Source organism: Peromyscus californicus, unplaced genomic scaffold, assembly GCF_007827085.1.
Source record: "Peromyscus californicus insignis strain IS unplaced genomic scaffold, ASM782708v3 Scaffold_18__1_contigs__length_77618521, whole genome shotgun sequence".
Classification (NCBI taxonomy): domain Eukaryota; kingdom Metazoa; phylum Chordata; class Mammalia; order Rodentia; family Cricetidae; genus Peromyscus; species Peromyscus californicus.
Window position 1 is genome coordinate 29,949,493 of NW_026294480.1, and position 14,667 is coordinate 29,964,159.

The 14,667-nt window shown below is 38.9% G+C and overlaps 1 protein-coding gene across 3 annotated transcripts in view; it reads left to right on the plus strand.

Annotated features, from left to right (window-relative positions):
• Wdr70 (WD repeat domain 70) overlaps positions 1–14,667 on the plus strand; it is a 237,096-nt gene that overhangs the window by 83,255 nt on the left and 139,174 nt on the right. For all 3 annotated transcript variants that reach the window (XM_052743179.1, XM_052743178.1, XM_052743177.1), the window contains exon 10: positions 4,067–4,143. In XM_052743179.1, the coding sequence (XP_052599139.1) occupies positions 4,067–4,143 (77 nt within the window). The remainder of the gene's footprint in view (positions 1–4,066; positions 4,144–14,667) is intronic.

The window sequence follows — 14,667 nt, forward strand, 5'->3', positions numbered from 1 at the left end:
CTTATGTATCTGCATAGCCTTCGATGGCAACAGGAGCATCTGACATGAGCATAGACCCTGTCTGCAGTGGGACCACGGACCCTGACATGGCACTCATCCAGCCTGTATTTTAACCCTTTGCCTACCCCAGCACTTTTGCAGTGCTGTCTTTTTGCAAAGTGAGATGTTTCAGGTTCCGCTTTTCCTTGGGCAGTGCTGTAGCCAGTCATTTCTCCAGGAAGCTCTAGGTCCTTTTATTGGAAACTCATTGTTAGAATACAGGATCTCTTTCATAGTTTCCAGATACTCAACACATGGAGTGGTAGAGTGGCATGTCCATATATGCTTGAACACCTCTGTTTATTTGTTATCTACATATTAGTTTAAAATACCACAAAGTTCATTATGATCCTTTCCTTTCCCATTTTTGAAGCTGTTTTCTCCAACAGTAAGAAACCTGATTCACACCAACCTCAGCATAATTCCTTACTGGATTAATTCTTCATTGTATTGAAAGCAGTTCAGAATTGTTAATGCATACCACTGCAAAGTAGAAACAAATGTATTAACTAGAATTCATTAATTATAATTTTGGTCTTAAACAGAATATTTTCTACTTTCTACAGACTATTGTAATTAATTACCACAAATGTGGTTTTAAACATGATTAATTCCTTCATAATTCTTGAGGCCAGACATCACAAATAAAGGTATAAGTAGGATTTTACTGTCTACAGAGGCTCTAAGGCAGTGCTTCTCCACCTTCCCAGTGCTGTGACCCTTTAATAAGTTCCTCATGGTGTGCTGACCCCAACCATACAATTATTTTAGTTGCTACTTCATAACTGTAATTTTCTGCAATTATGAATCATAATATAAATATGTGATATGCAGGATATGTGATATGGGACCCCTGAGAAATGGTCATTTGACTCATAAAGGTGTCTCCACCTACATGTTGAGAACCGCTGCTCTAAGGAATGACTCTTTCCTTTTTTCCTTTTGCTTTGGTGATTCTAGATGTCCTTATCTTGTGACTAGATTACCTCTAGTATCAACTTTCACCTTCACATAGGCTTCTCTTTGTGTCCTCTACTCTTGTCTTTTAGGAGAATGTTCACCACTGGGTGTAGGACCCACATTGATAACTTATTCAGAGATTGTTAGATTCTTAAATTAAGCCTAAAATTACATATATTGAATTCCAATTTTATTGTTTGAGAATTTCGTACATGAGTACTATATTTGCATAATTTTCATCTTGCCTTCTTCTCCTAATTCCTCCAGTGTCCCCTCCACTCTCTCTTAAATTCATGATTTCTTTTTATTATTGGTTCAAATACAGATATCGACAGATGCGCGAACACACACACACACACACACACACACACACACACACACACACACACACACCCTACTAGAGTCTATTTAGGGTTGTTTGTATGTAGATGTGTTTAGGGCTTAACTCTTGAGATTGGATACCCCATCAGGGAGCTTGTCCCTAGAGAAATGGATTCTCTCTTCCCAGCCACTGATTGCCGGTAGCTCTTCTCTAGGAGTGGGCCCTTGGGAAATGTCCTCTAGTCTATATTGGCATAGCAGCTGGTGTTGTCATTATGCAGGTCATGATTAGGCAACCATAGTTTTGAGATTCTTGGGTGCAGCTTCCCTGTCATATCTAGGAGATGCTGTGCAGAGGCCGTTGTCTTGGTGCCCTGGCTCTTACACTCTTCTTTCCACCTTCTGTGGTGTTTCTCTTTTTCGCCTTAGGGATGGCACTGTAGATGTATCTATTGAGATTCTTCTTTATGCCTGAAAATACTCTTGCTCCAAACAAGATTCCCAGGACCTGGGTTAAGGATGTATTTTGGGAGACCATCCTTCAGTCCATTGCTGGGGTATGTGCCCCTCTACTTTCCTTTCAGCCTTTCATATGTCTTCCTTATTGGAAACACAGCAAGGTCCATCCCTTTCCATTCATGTTAAATTTTAGATTGTCCCATCTGTTTGTGAATACTCATGTATGAAAACTTCACTTTTCCCCCAAAAGCCAAATAAATGAATAAAGACCCTCACATTATGATTGCTGTTATTAGGGAGATAAGTGCTGTGGAAAAGAACAATGGGTTAAGCTGTGTTTACTTCAAGGGCCAGGGGGTTCTTCCTAGATCAAGTGGCCTGTAAACTGAGGCTGGAAGAATGGAAAAGCCATCGTAAGAAAGTGAAAATAAAGGCGGCTTCCAGGAGGTGGGAAAGAACGCTGTCTGTAGAAGGAGCTCTGTGTAGTAGAGAACCAAAGGGCAGGCAGCAGCTGGTACATACTGGGCAGGAAGGAACGCAGGCAAGTTGCAAAAAAACTAATAAGCAGACAATACAATTTGTTTAGACTTGTTTAAAGATGTTGGGAGCTAGGAAAGGGCTAGATACAGAGGAGTGACGTTAGAACTGTATCTTTTTCTTTAATTTATTCTTTGGCAATTTCTTTAAAAAATTAAAACAAAATTTTTATGTGCAATTTTTGCCATGGATGTCACATCCCCTGGAATTGAAGTTACCAACAGTTGTGAGCTGCCATGTGGGCGCTGGGAATTGAACCCGAGTCCTCTGCAAGAGCAGTCAATGCTCTGCATTAGCTTCCATCAACCTGTGTTTTTAAAGGGTTTACCCTGGTGTGTGGAATATTCTGCTTTTTTTAATTTAAAGGAATAGTTTTATTTTAGACTTTGTTAGAGACACTGTTAGAGACTGTTAACTTAAAAAATAACTGATGAAGAAACATGAGATAATGTTGGCTAATAGAAGAGTCATAGTGGTGTATGAGAAAAATGTAGAGACTTGAAATGTATTTTGGATAGACTCAGCAGGAGACTGGTTAGTAGATGAAATTTGATTTGTGTCTGGAAGATTGGGGGATTGGTCTAGGGGAGTATTTAAGGATGATTCCTAAGTTTGTAGCTTGAATAACTGAGAAATGAATTGAAAATTAATAAGAGACTGTAAATTAAGATTTTCCTATTGGACATACATGTTTGAAGTACAGGTAGATATGGCAAATAGAGTTAGATACAGATTGCAAATTCAGATACAGGAAAGGAGATCCCCATCTTTTCGTCTAGTCTGCTTAGGTATTGCTTCAATTCATGTCTCCTTACTGTCGACCAAGAGTCTCCACCTTGGCATTCCCTGTCTGTTCTATAGAATTGTTAAGATAACACCAAATACTATTGGGGGAAATGTGGACAGTTTGGACAGGAAATGATCTCTAGGTATAATTTCCAATTCATTCTTTCCAGAGAGGTACTGTTTTTTTCCTTGTAAATTGGTTTAATCTGTATATTCTGCTTTTTTTAATTTAAAGGAATAGTTTTATTTTAGACTTTGTTAGAGACACTGTCATTCTACAGAAAAACCATTAGCCCCTTTTCTGCCTCGCTTGATTCTGACTTACTGTGTATGAGAGTCCACCTAACTGTGCTGCCTGAGATTGTGTGGTGTGGGATGTGTTTGTGTGTGCATGTGTATTTGATGTATACTCAGGTTGATTTGGTTGTATACTGATTTTTAGACCATTATGTTGCTTTGAGTCTATTATTTTTGTGTTCTCTGTTAGGTAGAGAAAATTTCCCTGCTAATCTTAAATATTTTCTCTTATGTTTATTCTTTAGCTGGGTTGTAGAATCAGTGCTAACATAGTTTTAGGAAGTAAGGATTTCCTTCCTTGATCCCTTGCTTTGCTTGACTGTCAGTGCTTCCTGTTTCCTTAATTATTGTCTATTAAAGTAAAGGTCACGGCTTTAAAGAGGGGCATATCTGCCTCGAGGTTTACCTTTAATTTTTTTCTGAAAGAGAATGTATCAGCTACTCTACTTCCCCCTTACTCTACTTCCCCTTAAGGTAAGCACTGCTAGTTCCCAGAGTGGTCAGAGACGGGTATAAAGGTGAAATAAAGCATGGTATGAGGGGAAATTGGGATAAAGTAGTGCTAATTTAAAATAGTATGCTTTTGAGGATGCTAAAGGCTGTACTTTTAAATGTGTGACGTCAGTTTATGCTTTACCCTTCAAACAACCCCTCTTTCTTCTTTAAGGGTCATACAGCAATGCTTCATACTGGCTCATGGCATCCCAAAATAAAAGGAGAATTCATGACTTGCTCAAATGATGCGTGAGTATTGTTGATACTGTTTTGAATGCTCTCCTATCTTTTAGTGTCTCTTAACAGTTGTATCGTGGCAACCCTGGTAAAGTAAGAAATAGAGTAGTAGAAATCCTGGTGTTTATGTATGTGTTCCTATTCTTGACTTTGCTTGGACTGCAGTTGTAGTGTAAAGTTTATTTAAACAAATATGGACGCTATGGAAATGAGAGATTTTGTAAATTCCAGTAGAGTTTATCATGGGACACACTGGATTAGATTGATGCTAGTAAGAGGATCTAAATAGCTTCGAAAGTATGACTAATAATTCCCTGCAGTGAAGACTGACTTCCATTTGAAATGAGCATGCGCCCGTTTTCTTTCCTCGAACTGCAGAAGCTGGCTGTTCTTCACCCAGAGTTCTGTGTGGGGTTACTAAACTTAAAGCACAGTATCCTTTACCACTTTGAAGAGAAATCTGTGAATAATAAACTCATGTGGCTTACAGCTCTATTGACCTTTTTCTTGGTCGTTGACTTAGATGTATAGTAGTTAGTTACGGACTGAACTGTGGAACGTTACAGTCATAGAATGCTCACCAAGTATACTCCGCTGAGTCTCTGTCATTATGGCTTGTGTTCCATTGGAAGTGAGTGCTATGAGACAAAAGCACAGGTATGCCCAAAGCTGGACAGTGTAGTTTTATGTATGGTAAGTGTTGTTGAAGATAAAGTCAGACTAAAGGAAAGGAAGGTTAGAGAGAGCTAACGAGAGAGATGGCTTAGTGGGTGAAGGTGCCTGCCTCCATGCCTGCCAACCCGAGCTTGAGCCTGGTTGATCACATAGTGGAGTAAGAGCGTAGATTCCTGTAGATGGTCCTTTGACTTCCACAGGTGTACATGGCATGAACACACACACACACACACACACACACACACACACAAAGGAGAATATTATAGAAGGATTTGCCATACATAAAGTGAGTTATCGTTGTTGTTGTTCTTAAGGTACAGGGTTAGACCTAGGGCTAGGCAAACTACCACTGAACTACATATCCTGACCCCGAGAAAGTCTCCTTTCAGTTGAGCCTTAAATCATGCAAAGGAGGCTGCTACAAGGGAAGGCGCTTTCCTGGCCAGAGTGATGTTACTTAAAGACCCTGAGATGAGAAAGACCATAGAGCATATTTGAGGGAATGCAAGATAACTTGCTTGAGATTTTTAGGTTGGTAGGAAAGATGAGAATGATAGGAAATGTATTTGAAAAGGAAGGCAAAAGACAGCCACATAAATATTTATTTATCTATTATATCCCAACCTCAGTTTCCTGACCCTCCTCTCCGCCCAGTCCCTCCCCTCCCCTGATCCCCCATACTCTTCTTCATTTTTTTTTCAGAAAAGGGCTGGCCTCATATGGATATCAACCAGACAGACACATAAGTATTTTAGGCCAAGTGTGAAGGACCAGGATTTTGATAAACCTGGAATTTTAATTTGAAAAACCAAGGAATTGAACAGTGCCAAACCTAACATTAACATTTTCCAATGAGGTAACATTGGGATAATAATTAACTTTCATGGAGAATGTACATTGAGTTACTACTGAGCAGTGTACTTTATGTATGCTAAGCTTTTGATGAGGCAGGTAGACAGTAATGAGATTACATATTTCACATGAGGAAGCTGATTATGACTTTACCAACAGTATTTAATTCTAAATGCTGAGCCAGGATTTGAACACATGGTGAGTGATTACACACACAAAGTGATGGTGATTGATTTATAGATTCAGATACAAGGTACAAATCACTTTACACAAGGAGTAGATGTAAGACCTCATGTTATAAAGAACACAGGGATGCCTTTCTCCTTGGAAGAACAATTTCACTTTGCCTTGAGGTTTTCCAGGTGATGATACTACAATATTACCTGAGTATAAAGATTATGAAAGGTCATTTATGATTAGAATGGGTCATTGTACCCTCTGTACAATTCAAATTGTTCTTTGAGGCATGGAGACATTCTGGCTGTGCAGGAGGAATCTTTTTGGTGATATCAGTGTGTGTGTGTGTGTGTGTGTGTGTGTGTGTGTGTGTGTGTGTGTGTGTGTGTGTGCCATTCACTGGACCATGAACAACCCACCAGGAGCTATATCCTTGAAGAAAACAGAATCTTTCTCTCCTAGTAACTAAATAAAAGATTTTCTAAAGTAACGTTTTTTTAAAGGTGACCCCTGAGCCTTAAATGGGACATCTATATCATACCTCCTTTATCCAAGGTTCAAGTATCAGCTATTTTTTTTTTTTAAAGAAAATACCATTCTGTGGAAACTTATGTCTTATTTATTTATGATTTCAACTTTGTATTATCAGGTTAAAGGTATTTTTTTCTTCTTTTATTATTTTGTTTGGTTCTGAAATCACTATTATTTATTTTGTTTTTATTTTTTAAAATTGTGTGTGTGTGTGTGTGTGTGTGTGTGTGTGTGTGTGTGTGTGTATGTGTAGTGTAGGTATGTGCACATGTGTGCAGATGCCCATGGAGACCAGAGGCATCAGATCCCCCTGGACCAGTCACTTGATGTGGATGCTAGGAACTGAACTCACGTCCTCTGGAAGAACAGTAAAGGCTCCGAGCTCTGAGCCATCTCTCCAGCTCGCTGTCTTGGATATTTTAATAGGGGCAATTAGACTTTAAGCAAAAATTATGTGAGCAGGTTCCATCAATGGTATCCTGTTTTGTGTGCTCCCCATTCTTGCTTTATGATATTCTTTGTCTGTCTCATTTTTGACAACTGGAAAAAGGCATAGTTTCTATAAAAAGACCATGATGTAGACAGCCATTGACCTCAACCTCCTTTGTCATTACAGCGCTCTGCACTTAGTGCTTAATTCCCCCAGGAATGTTTGCTAACCTATGGCTTTACAGCACAGTTGGAGTAGAGGGTAGAATTCTGGCAGCTTTTGCCAGTCATGCATGGAAGGAACACAATTGTGAATTAGCTTTGCTGTAGTAGGAGTGAAGAATCATTGGCATTTGTGAGAAATGATTCCTCTGGAGGCTAAGGTGGCACTTACTGCTTTCTTCTGGGCTAACTTCTACAGGTTAAGTTGAGGATCTCTGAATGTGTGTCATAGATATTAGTGTTGAGACATTTCAGTTCCAGAAGATTCAGTATGAAACAGAGTATGTATGAAATAAAAAATAAAAGGAAGAAGGGAAGGTGGCAATCTTTTTCATTTATCAACTTTACTGGAGTGGAAATGTGCATAATAAAGCAGAATTTAATAAAATTTTCTCGGAAGTAAATGGTAATGAAAACCAGATGGCATTGAAGATAAAAATGGTTATCTAAGAAATTCATTGTTACTTGTGGGTTGATAGTGTGATGGGAGTCATTTTGTAATTTGTAGTAGCTTAGGGTATGGCACCAACAGAATTTGAGTCCTCAGCACAGAATCTGTCTAAAGTAGGAAGGACATGTATTATGGATTTTGTTCCTCAATACTCTTAGTATTTTGGAACATGACTGTTTTTGGAGTTAATGTCATAAAAGAGATGATTATGAAGCTGTGAAGGTGAGCCTAATATAGTACAACTGGTGTTCTTTTTTTTTTTTGGTTTTTCGAGACAGGGTTTCTCTGTGTAGCTTTGCGCCTTTCCTGGAACTCACTTGGTAGTCCAGGCTGGCCTCGAACTCACAGAGATCCGCCTGGCTCTGCCTCCCGAGTGCTGGGATTAAAGGCGTGCGCCACCACCGCCCGGCTACAACTGGTGTTCTTATACAAAAACATGGGAGAGATGCATATCTAGAGAGAAAAGCTACAGGATGACACAGTGAAAAAGCAGTTAGCTGTCTAGGAAGAGTCTTGGAAGAAACACACTTCGAAGCACCTCCATCGTAGACTTCTAGTCTCTGGAACTATTAGAAAATAAATTCATACTCCTTAAGCGACCTAGTGTGTGACACTTTGAAGATTTATCTTATTTTTAAGTATATGTGTGTGTGTGTGTGTGTGTGTGCGTGCATGTGTGCCTGTCTGTCTGTGCACATGAGTGTGTGTGCTTGCAGAGGCCAGAAGAGAACATCAGATCCCAGGAAGTGGAGAGTTACAGCTTGTGAGCTGCCTGAGGTGGGTGCTAGGATCAGAACTCTGCTCCCCTAAAAGAGCAGCAAGCACTCTTACCTACCTAACCATCTCTCCAGCCCATTTTGTTATGGCAGCTGTGACAAACTAATGCAGGGCAGGAAAACGTTGGGCTATTATGTACCAAATAATAGAATGTGTAGGGTTTCCTGATTGACGCTCCTTACCATTCTACCTATTGCTGCTTTAGCTGTCTTCCTGCTTCTGTGGGTAATATATTGGGTAATCTCCCATCTTTGTTCAGTTAACTCTCAAGATACTGACACAAAGGGATCCAGGATTAGCTTCCTTCTCAGGATCTTCTTTGTTTTGAGATCCAAAAATTTTGTCTTAAGTTAAATGATCACATTATTTGGAAGGTAGATCTGGGCACATTGTTTTGTGATTATCTTGTAGATTTCAACTGAAAAAAGATACAGGGCTTTTTATTTGTTCAGTATTGGATTATAGAAAATGAATAGTAGCAAGAATTCTTGATTTCTTTGGCAAGTCTTTATTGAATCGTTGGCAGAATACCATAAAACTATAGAATGATTCTGCTTTCTTTTTGTTAATTAAAATTTAAACAGAAGCCTACATGAAGTATTACTGAGATTTATTACTGACAAATAAACTGACAATTGAGTGTTCTCTAAAGCTCCAGGATAAAACACAGTGAAGTAGGTTTTTTTTTTTTTTTTTTCCAGACAGGGTTTTTCTGTGTAGCTTTGCTGTTTTCCTGGAACTCACTTTGTAGACCAGGCTGGCCTCGAACTCACAGAGATCCGCCTGCCTCTGCTTCCCGAGTACTGGGATTAAAGGCGTGCGCCAGCACCGCCTGGTGTGAAGTAGTTTTAAAGACCCAGGACCCAATTGCCTAGTGTCTGAAAGACTTTGATATTTACCTCTAAGTCTATGAATTTTCATGCTACTTCAGAATTATGATTATTAACTTTCTTTTTTTTAAAAAAGCTCTATTTGTTTTTATTTTATGTGCATGTGTATTTTGTCTGAGTGTTATGTTTGTGCGCCATATGCATGCACTGCCTGTGGAGGCCAGAAGAGGGTGTCAGATCCTCTGGAACTGGAGTTACAGAGAGTTAGCTACCATGTGGCCTTGGAACCAAACGACAGTCTTCTATAAGAGCAACAAGAGCTCCTAACAACTGAGCCAACTCTCCAGTCCCCCTATAAATATTAACTTTGAGTTAAACCTTAAAAGTCTTTCCTTGTCTTGAATCTATGTCATCTCGTAAAAAAGCATTCTCACAGCTAAAATGGTTAGATTTGACCGCCATTTTGTATAATGTTTCTGCACATTTTTAAAATATAATTTTAAGTTGAAATTTCAAAAACAGTTCCTGTCCTTAGAGTTCAGAGTTCTTCATGATGATTTTTGTAATGACAATGAAATAACTGGTGTTTTCTGTGTGAATCTATATATTTTGATATTTTCTTTTAAAAACCCCACAAAGGGCTGGTGAGATTGTTCAGTGGTAAGAGTTCTGTATCTGGAGCTTACATGGTAGGAGAGAGCTGACTCTTGTCCTCTGACTTCCATACATCCACCGTAGCATGCGTACCCACACATACTCACACACGAAGCAAATCAATCAATCAATGAATGCAGAATCACTCAGAAGTTGTTAAGGAAGTGTATGGAAGACAGTGTTGATTAAAGCACACATCCTCCAGCTCTCCGATGCTCTCCCTCTGTTTGGTGAGAGCCGCAGCTAACTTAGCTATCATGGAGCACGTCGGGCATGCATGGAATGTCTCACCTGTCACAGTTACCTTACTTTTCTGTAAAGTAAACCCAAGGCTTTTGGTGGTCTACCTCAATTGGGGAGAGTAGTCCCCTCACTTTGAACAGTTCCTGTCACTCTGTCTCCCATTTCATGCAGCCTTAACAGAAGACTTAAATAATGTGAAAGGGAAAGCAAACGGTGGAGGTAAGAGTTGGTGAGTGAGTCTTTCCCTCCTTTATAATGAAGAATTGGTGCAAGTTTCAGCTGCGGGAAATGACTCTGTGAGGCAGAAGCAGCGGCTTGTGTTTTGAAGAAAGCTTTTGACTGTTTGCATTTTAATGCCTTTTTTTTTCTTTTGGTGAGGTTTTGTCATCTCCCCAGTGTTTATTTCTTTCTAATCCTGTCTATTTTTCTGTAGTAACTCACTATGAAATGTTTGTCTATGAATTCCAGGCTTTTTAAGCTGGATACTAATGTCTGTCTCCGTCAGTCCTCAGGAAAGAGACGGACTATGAAGAGCAGTTGGGCAGTGGCACACATACAGTAACTCAGTGAAGAAAAAATACAGTGGCTGCAGAGAGGACCAAGGCTTTTGTGAAAGAGGGGGAGCCAGTGGTGTGGCAGAGTCGCAGTTTGTAAGCCGAGGGCTAGACTTCTGCAGTCACAGGGAGAAGTTCAGAGCTATCGATTTCTTTTAAAACATCAGAGTTCAGTTTTTAACACAGACTGCAGTGGTCTGCAGAAAGTTAGGCCACACATGCAGTATTAAACGTTCACCAGCAATGGCGTCAGGTAGATAACAGTCAGCAGCGTCGAAAGGTTGCCAGTGCTACCTTCTTTTCGGGGAGAACATGGGGAAATTTCATATGAGACTTTGTGTGTGTGTGTGTGTGTGTGTGTGTGTGTGTGTGTGTGTGTGTGTGTGTGTGTGTGTGTATTACTATAAATTGCTTTTATGGAAATTTACAAAAGAGGAAATGGATTTACTAAAGAATAAAAGGAAATTATAATTTAGATCCTTAAAGATATTACTATCTATAACGTGCAAAATACATGAGGAATCAGGATGATTATACTTATAAGTAAAAGATATATTTAGGCTTTATTTATTTTATTATTTTAGACATCTATTTATCATATCTATCTGTCTGTCTGTCTGTCTACTTTCCTATCTATCATCTGTCTAGCTGCCGTCTACCTAATGTGTGTGCATGTGTCTGGACATGGGCCTGCCATAAGGCATGTGTGGAGGTCGGAGAGTCAGTTCTCTCCTTCCGCCACGTGGGCTTTGGGAAGGGCGCTCAGCTTGTCATGCTTGGTGTCAAGCTCATTTACTGACTCAGACGTCTCACCAGCCCTAAGTTTAACTTTATGTACTATGAAATGAGTAGACATTAAAATGTAGTTTATTTAGCTTCTGAAAAAAAAAGGGAATGTTTTGAAGAGACAGAAAAGTTAGGGGGTAACTTTGAAGTAGAAGGTCATTGGAGGCATTACACTGTCATGTAACCTGTGAATCTTGATTTGATTTCATTTCCTTCCAGGAAAAGAAAAAATAACCAAAGAGCAGTAGTGAAGTGACATTTGGGGACATTTTAATAATGGGTCAGAGGACTGAAAAAATGACCCCAGTTCTTTATCTTTCCCTACATCTTGCCTTTTACAACTTGTCTGTGTAACGGCTTCCATTAGGAGGTGGTGGCTATTCCCGACACCTTTTGTCTAAGCTAGCCAACAATGTCACAGAAATGGTATGTTTTCGGCATAAGGCTCTTCAGAGTTAGTGTATGCCTTTGCTCCCTTAGGCTGTGCATTGCTGTCTGATCAAGTCCTGTTTACCCTTCTGCAGGGTGAATGATCTGCAGAGAAAAGTTCAGTCTTAACTTAGGTTATTCTAGACCAGCTGATAGTCAGCAAAACTTCAAGCTTGAGTTGGGCTATATTGCCAGGACTGACTATGGAATATACATGTTAACCCAGTTAGGAGGGGACAACTCAGTGGACTGGTAGTCTCCTGAGAAATATGTGCTTGTTCTTCTAAACCATTGAACTTTATGAATGAGTTACTATACGTCAGCTATAAGCTACACAGGTAGTTGTATTGATGTAGGATTGTGGTTATAAAGAAAGACATTTATTCCTATGTAACACTGAAGATGAATAGGAACAAAATATAATGAGATGTATAAGATTTACATAGCGTACCAAAATTAGAGCATGGATGAGATTGTGAGTACAAATGTGATGCACTGTTCAACTGTATGTGATGTTTATTGTAAAAAGTGTGTAGGTGTTCATTGTGCCATCTTTAGCTTTAAAAACCTTTGGAGCTTTCAAAATAAAAATATTATGTATTTGCTTTTTAGTATTTGGTTATATAGATGCTACCCCATACATTTCCCACTATAAAAGCTTATTTTAAGATGTAGAAAGGGGAAATTCATGAGAGTAAAAGCTAAACTAGCCAACCTTTTCTCCACTTAATCAGTTTTTTTTTTTCTTGGCAATATTTTCAGTGTATTTTAAGCCCTATATATCAGTACTGCTTAGATGATGAGATTTGAGTGGTCAGTGATTTTCTACATTGGATTGTCATACTAGAGTTTCCTCTGTGTGTCTCAGACTGCTAGGATGTGTAAGATATCGGTGGAGAAAAGATTCTCTAGTCTTCATTTGGAGGGTCCAGCACCAAAGAGTAAACGCATGAAAGAGACAAAGAATCATATCAACAAACAAACAAACAAACAAAACCCAAAACAATTAATACCGCTAACACCCCCAAGTGTCTTCTAAATATGACAATGCAACTCTGTCTTGTCCACAGCCAATAACATGTATTGCACTCTCAGGGTAGAGTTCCCAGGAACATACCTCAGAAATGAAGATTAGCAATAATAAATGATTTTGATGATTAAATGCAGTAAATTATAATTTTATTTTTTAAATTTAGGCTATAAAGATGACTTATACAGTTAAAAATTTACCAAGTTTTGGCATGGTATCATGGAAACAGTGTGTACTTTGTAGTTAGAACCAGAGGAAGTCGGGTGGTCTACAAGTAGCTGTGAGCAAGTTTAGATTTCTGTAAAATAGGAGGCTGCTGATTCACAGATTCGAGTCTGGAATGAATGTGTAGAGCCTTGAGTGCAGTTGGTGTTCATGTGTAGGTTTACGGGTTAATGTGAATGTGAAGGGTTCTTTCCTAGCTTGGTGAGCCTCTCCCCTTAGAGCATGTGTGGAACATACTGAATTTTGCAGGCTTCTTCTGGAAAGCTGCGAGGCAGATTTCTGTTGGCTTTTTACAATCAATAACATGTGCAAACATAATTGTACAATTCTCCAAGGAATGATGGTTCACATAAATGGATTTCAAAAAAGTAAATTTCCTATAACTCAAAGTTTTTTTCCCCTCTATTTTAGGTATTTGGAGGGAAACTTAAAAAGCGCTGGTTTTCTGCATTATTCATGAGTGTTTTGAATACAGTTTAAGATTTTCATAATTTATAAATTATTGCATTGTGGCATGCTGTGCCCGAGAATGCCTTGGCAATGTAGACCTAGTTATCGTGTTTTCTGAGGACGGCTCCCCATTTCTGTTGTTGCTTTTCACTCTAGATCTTCAGAAACACTTCAGTGTCTCCTTTAATTTTCTGCTTCTACCAAGAAGTCTAGAGCTGGAGTCGATCTGACTTTCCTTTCCTTTCCTTTTCTTCCCCTCCCTCCCTCCTGTCCTTTCTACTTTCCTCCCTTCCTTCCATCCTTCTTTCCTTCTGTCCTTCCTTCCCTTCATTTTTTTAGAATTATAGCAAAAAAAAAAAAAAAGGGACTAAGCAATTTATATAACTTTTTTTTTTTTTTTTTTTTTTTTTTTTTTTTTAAGCACATGGCTTTTGCCATCCTCTTAGGAGGCTTTTCCTGCTGACTTCCAGATTCTGGGCAGGTTTGCATTGTCTAGGTTGCTGAATGAGTAAGACAGAGTTAGGTTAACAGCGGTTCTCTGTATGATGCTGTCATTTTAACAAAGTGTACAGTTGCTGTCGTTTAAACAAAGTAACAAAGCATGACCCTGTCATAACATGCATAGCTTATATCTACATAAATTCTTTGATTCTGTCATCTAATATAAGCATTTTAAACATAATTCACAGTTCTTTTCCTTTTTTGGTTTTTCAAGACAGGGTTTCTCTGTGAAACAGTCCTGCCTGTCCTGGAACTCATTCTGTAGACCAGGCTGGCCTCAAACTCACAGAGATCCTCCTGCCTCTGCCTCCCCGAGGGCTGGAATTAAAGTGTGCACCACCACCACCTGGCTATAATTACAGTTTCTTTGTAATTTAAAACCAAGAAATTTCCTACAATTGCCAGCTACTAGCATTTAAAAATTAATACCTTTGTTTTTATTTATGTTCATGGGTTATTTAGATATGTATGCATTTAAAAATAAAAATTTTATGTGTATTAGATAATTTTTGGGGAGAATTAGTAAAATGTCTTAGCAGTAGAGCTAAAATCCTGAATTTTTCATTCAAATTTGTTGTGAGATTAAGAATAGAAGACATTGTTCAGATACTTTTTTTTCTTGTTTTTTAGAGGGAGGGTAAAATAGGATTCTTCCTGTATTGCCCAGGATGCTTCCAAATTCCTGGACTCAAGTGATCCCTCCCGACTTAGTCCAGAGTA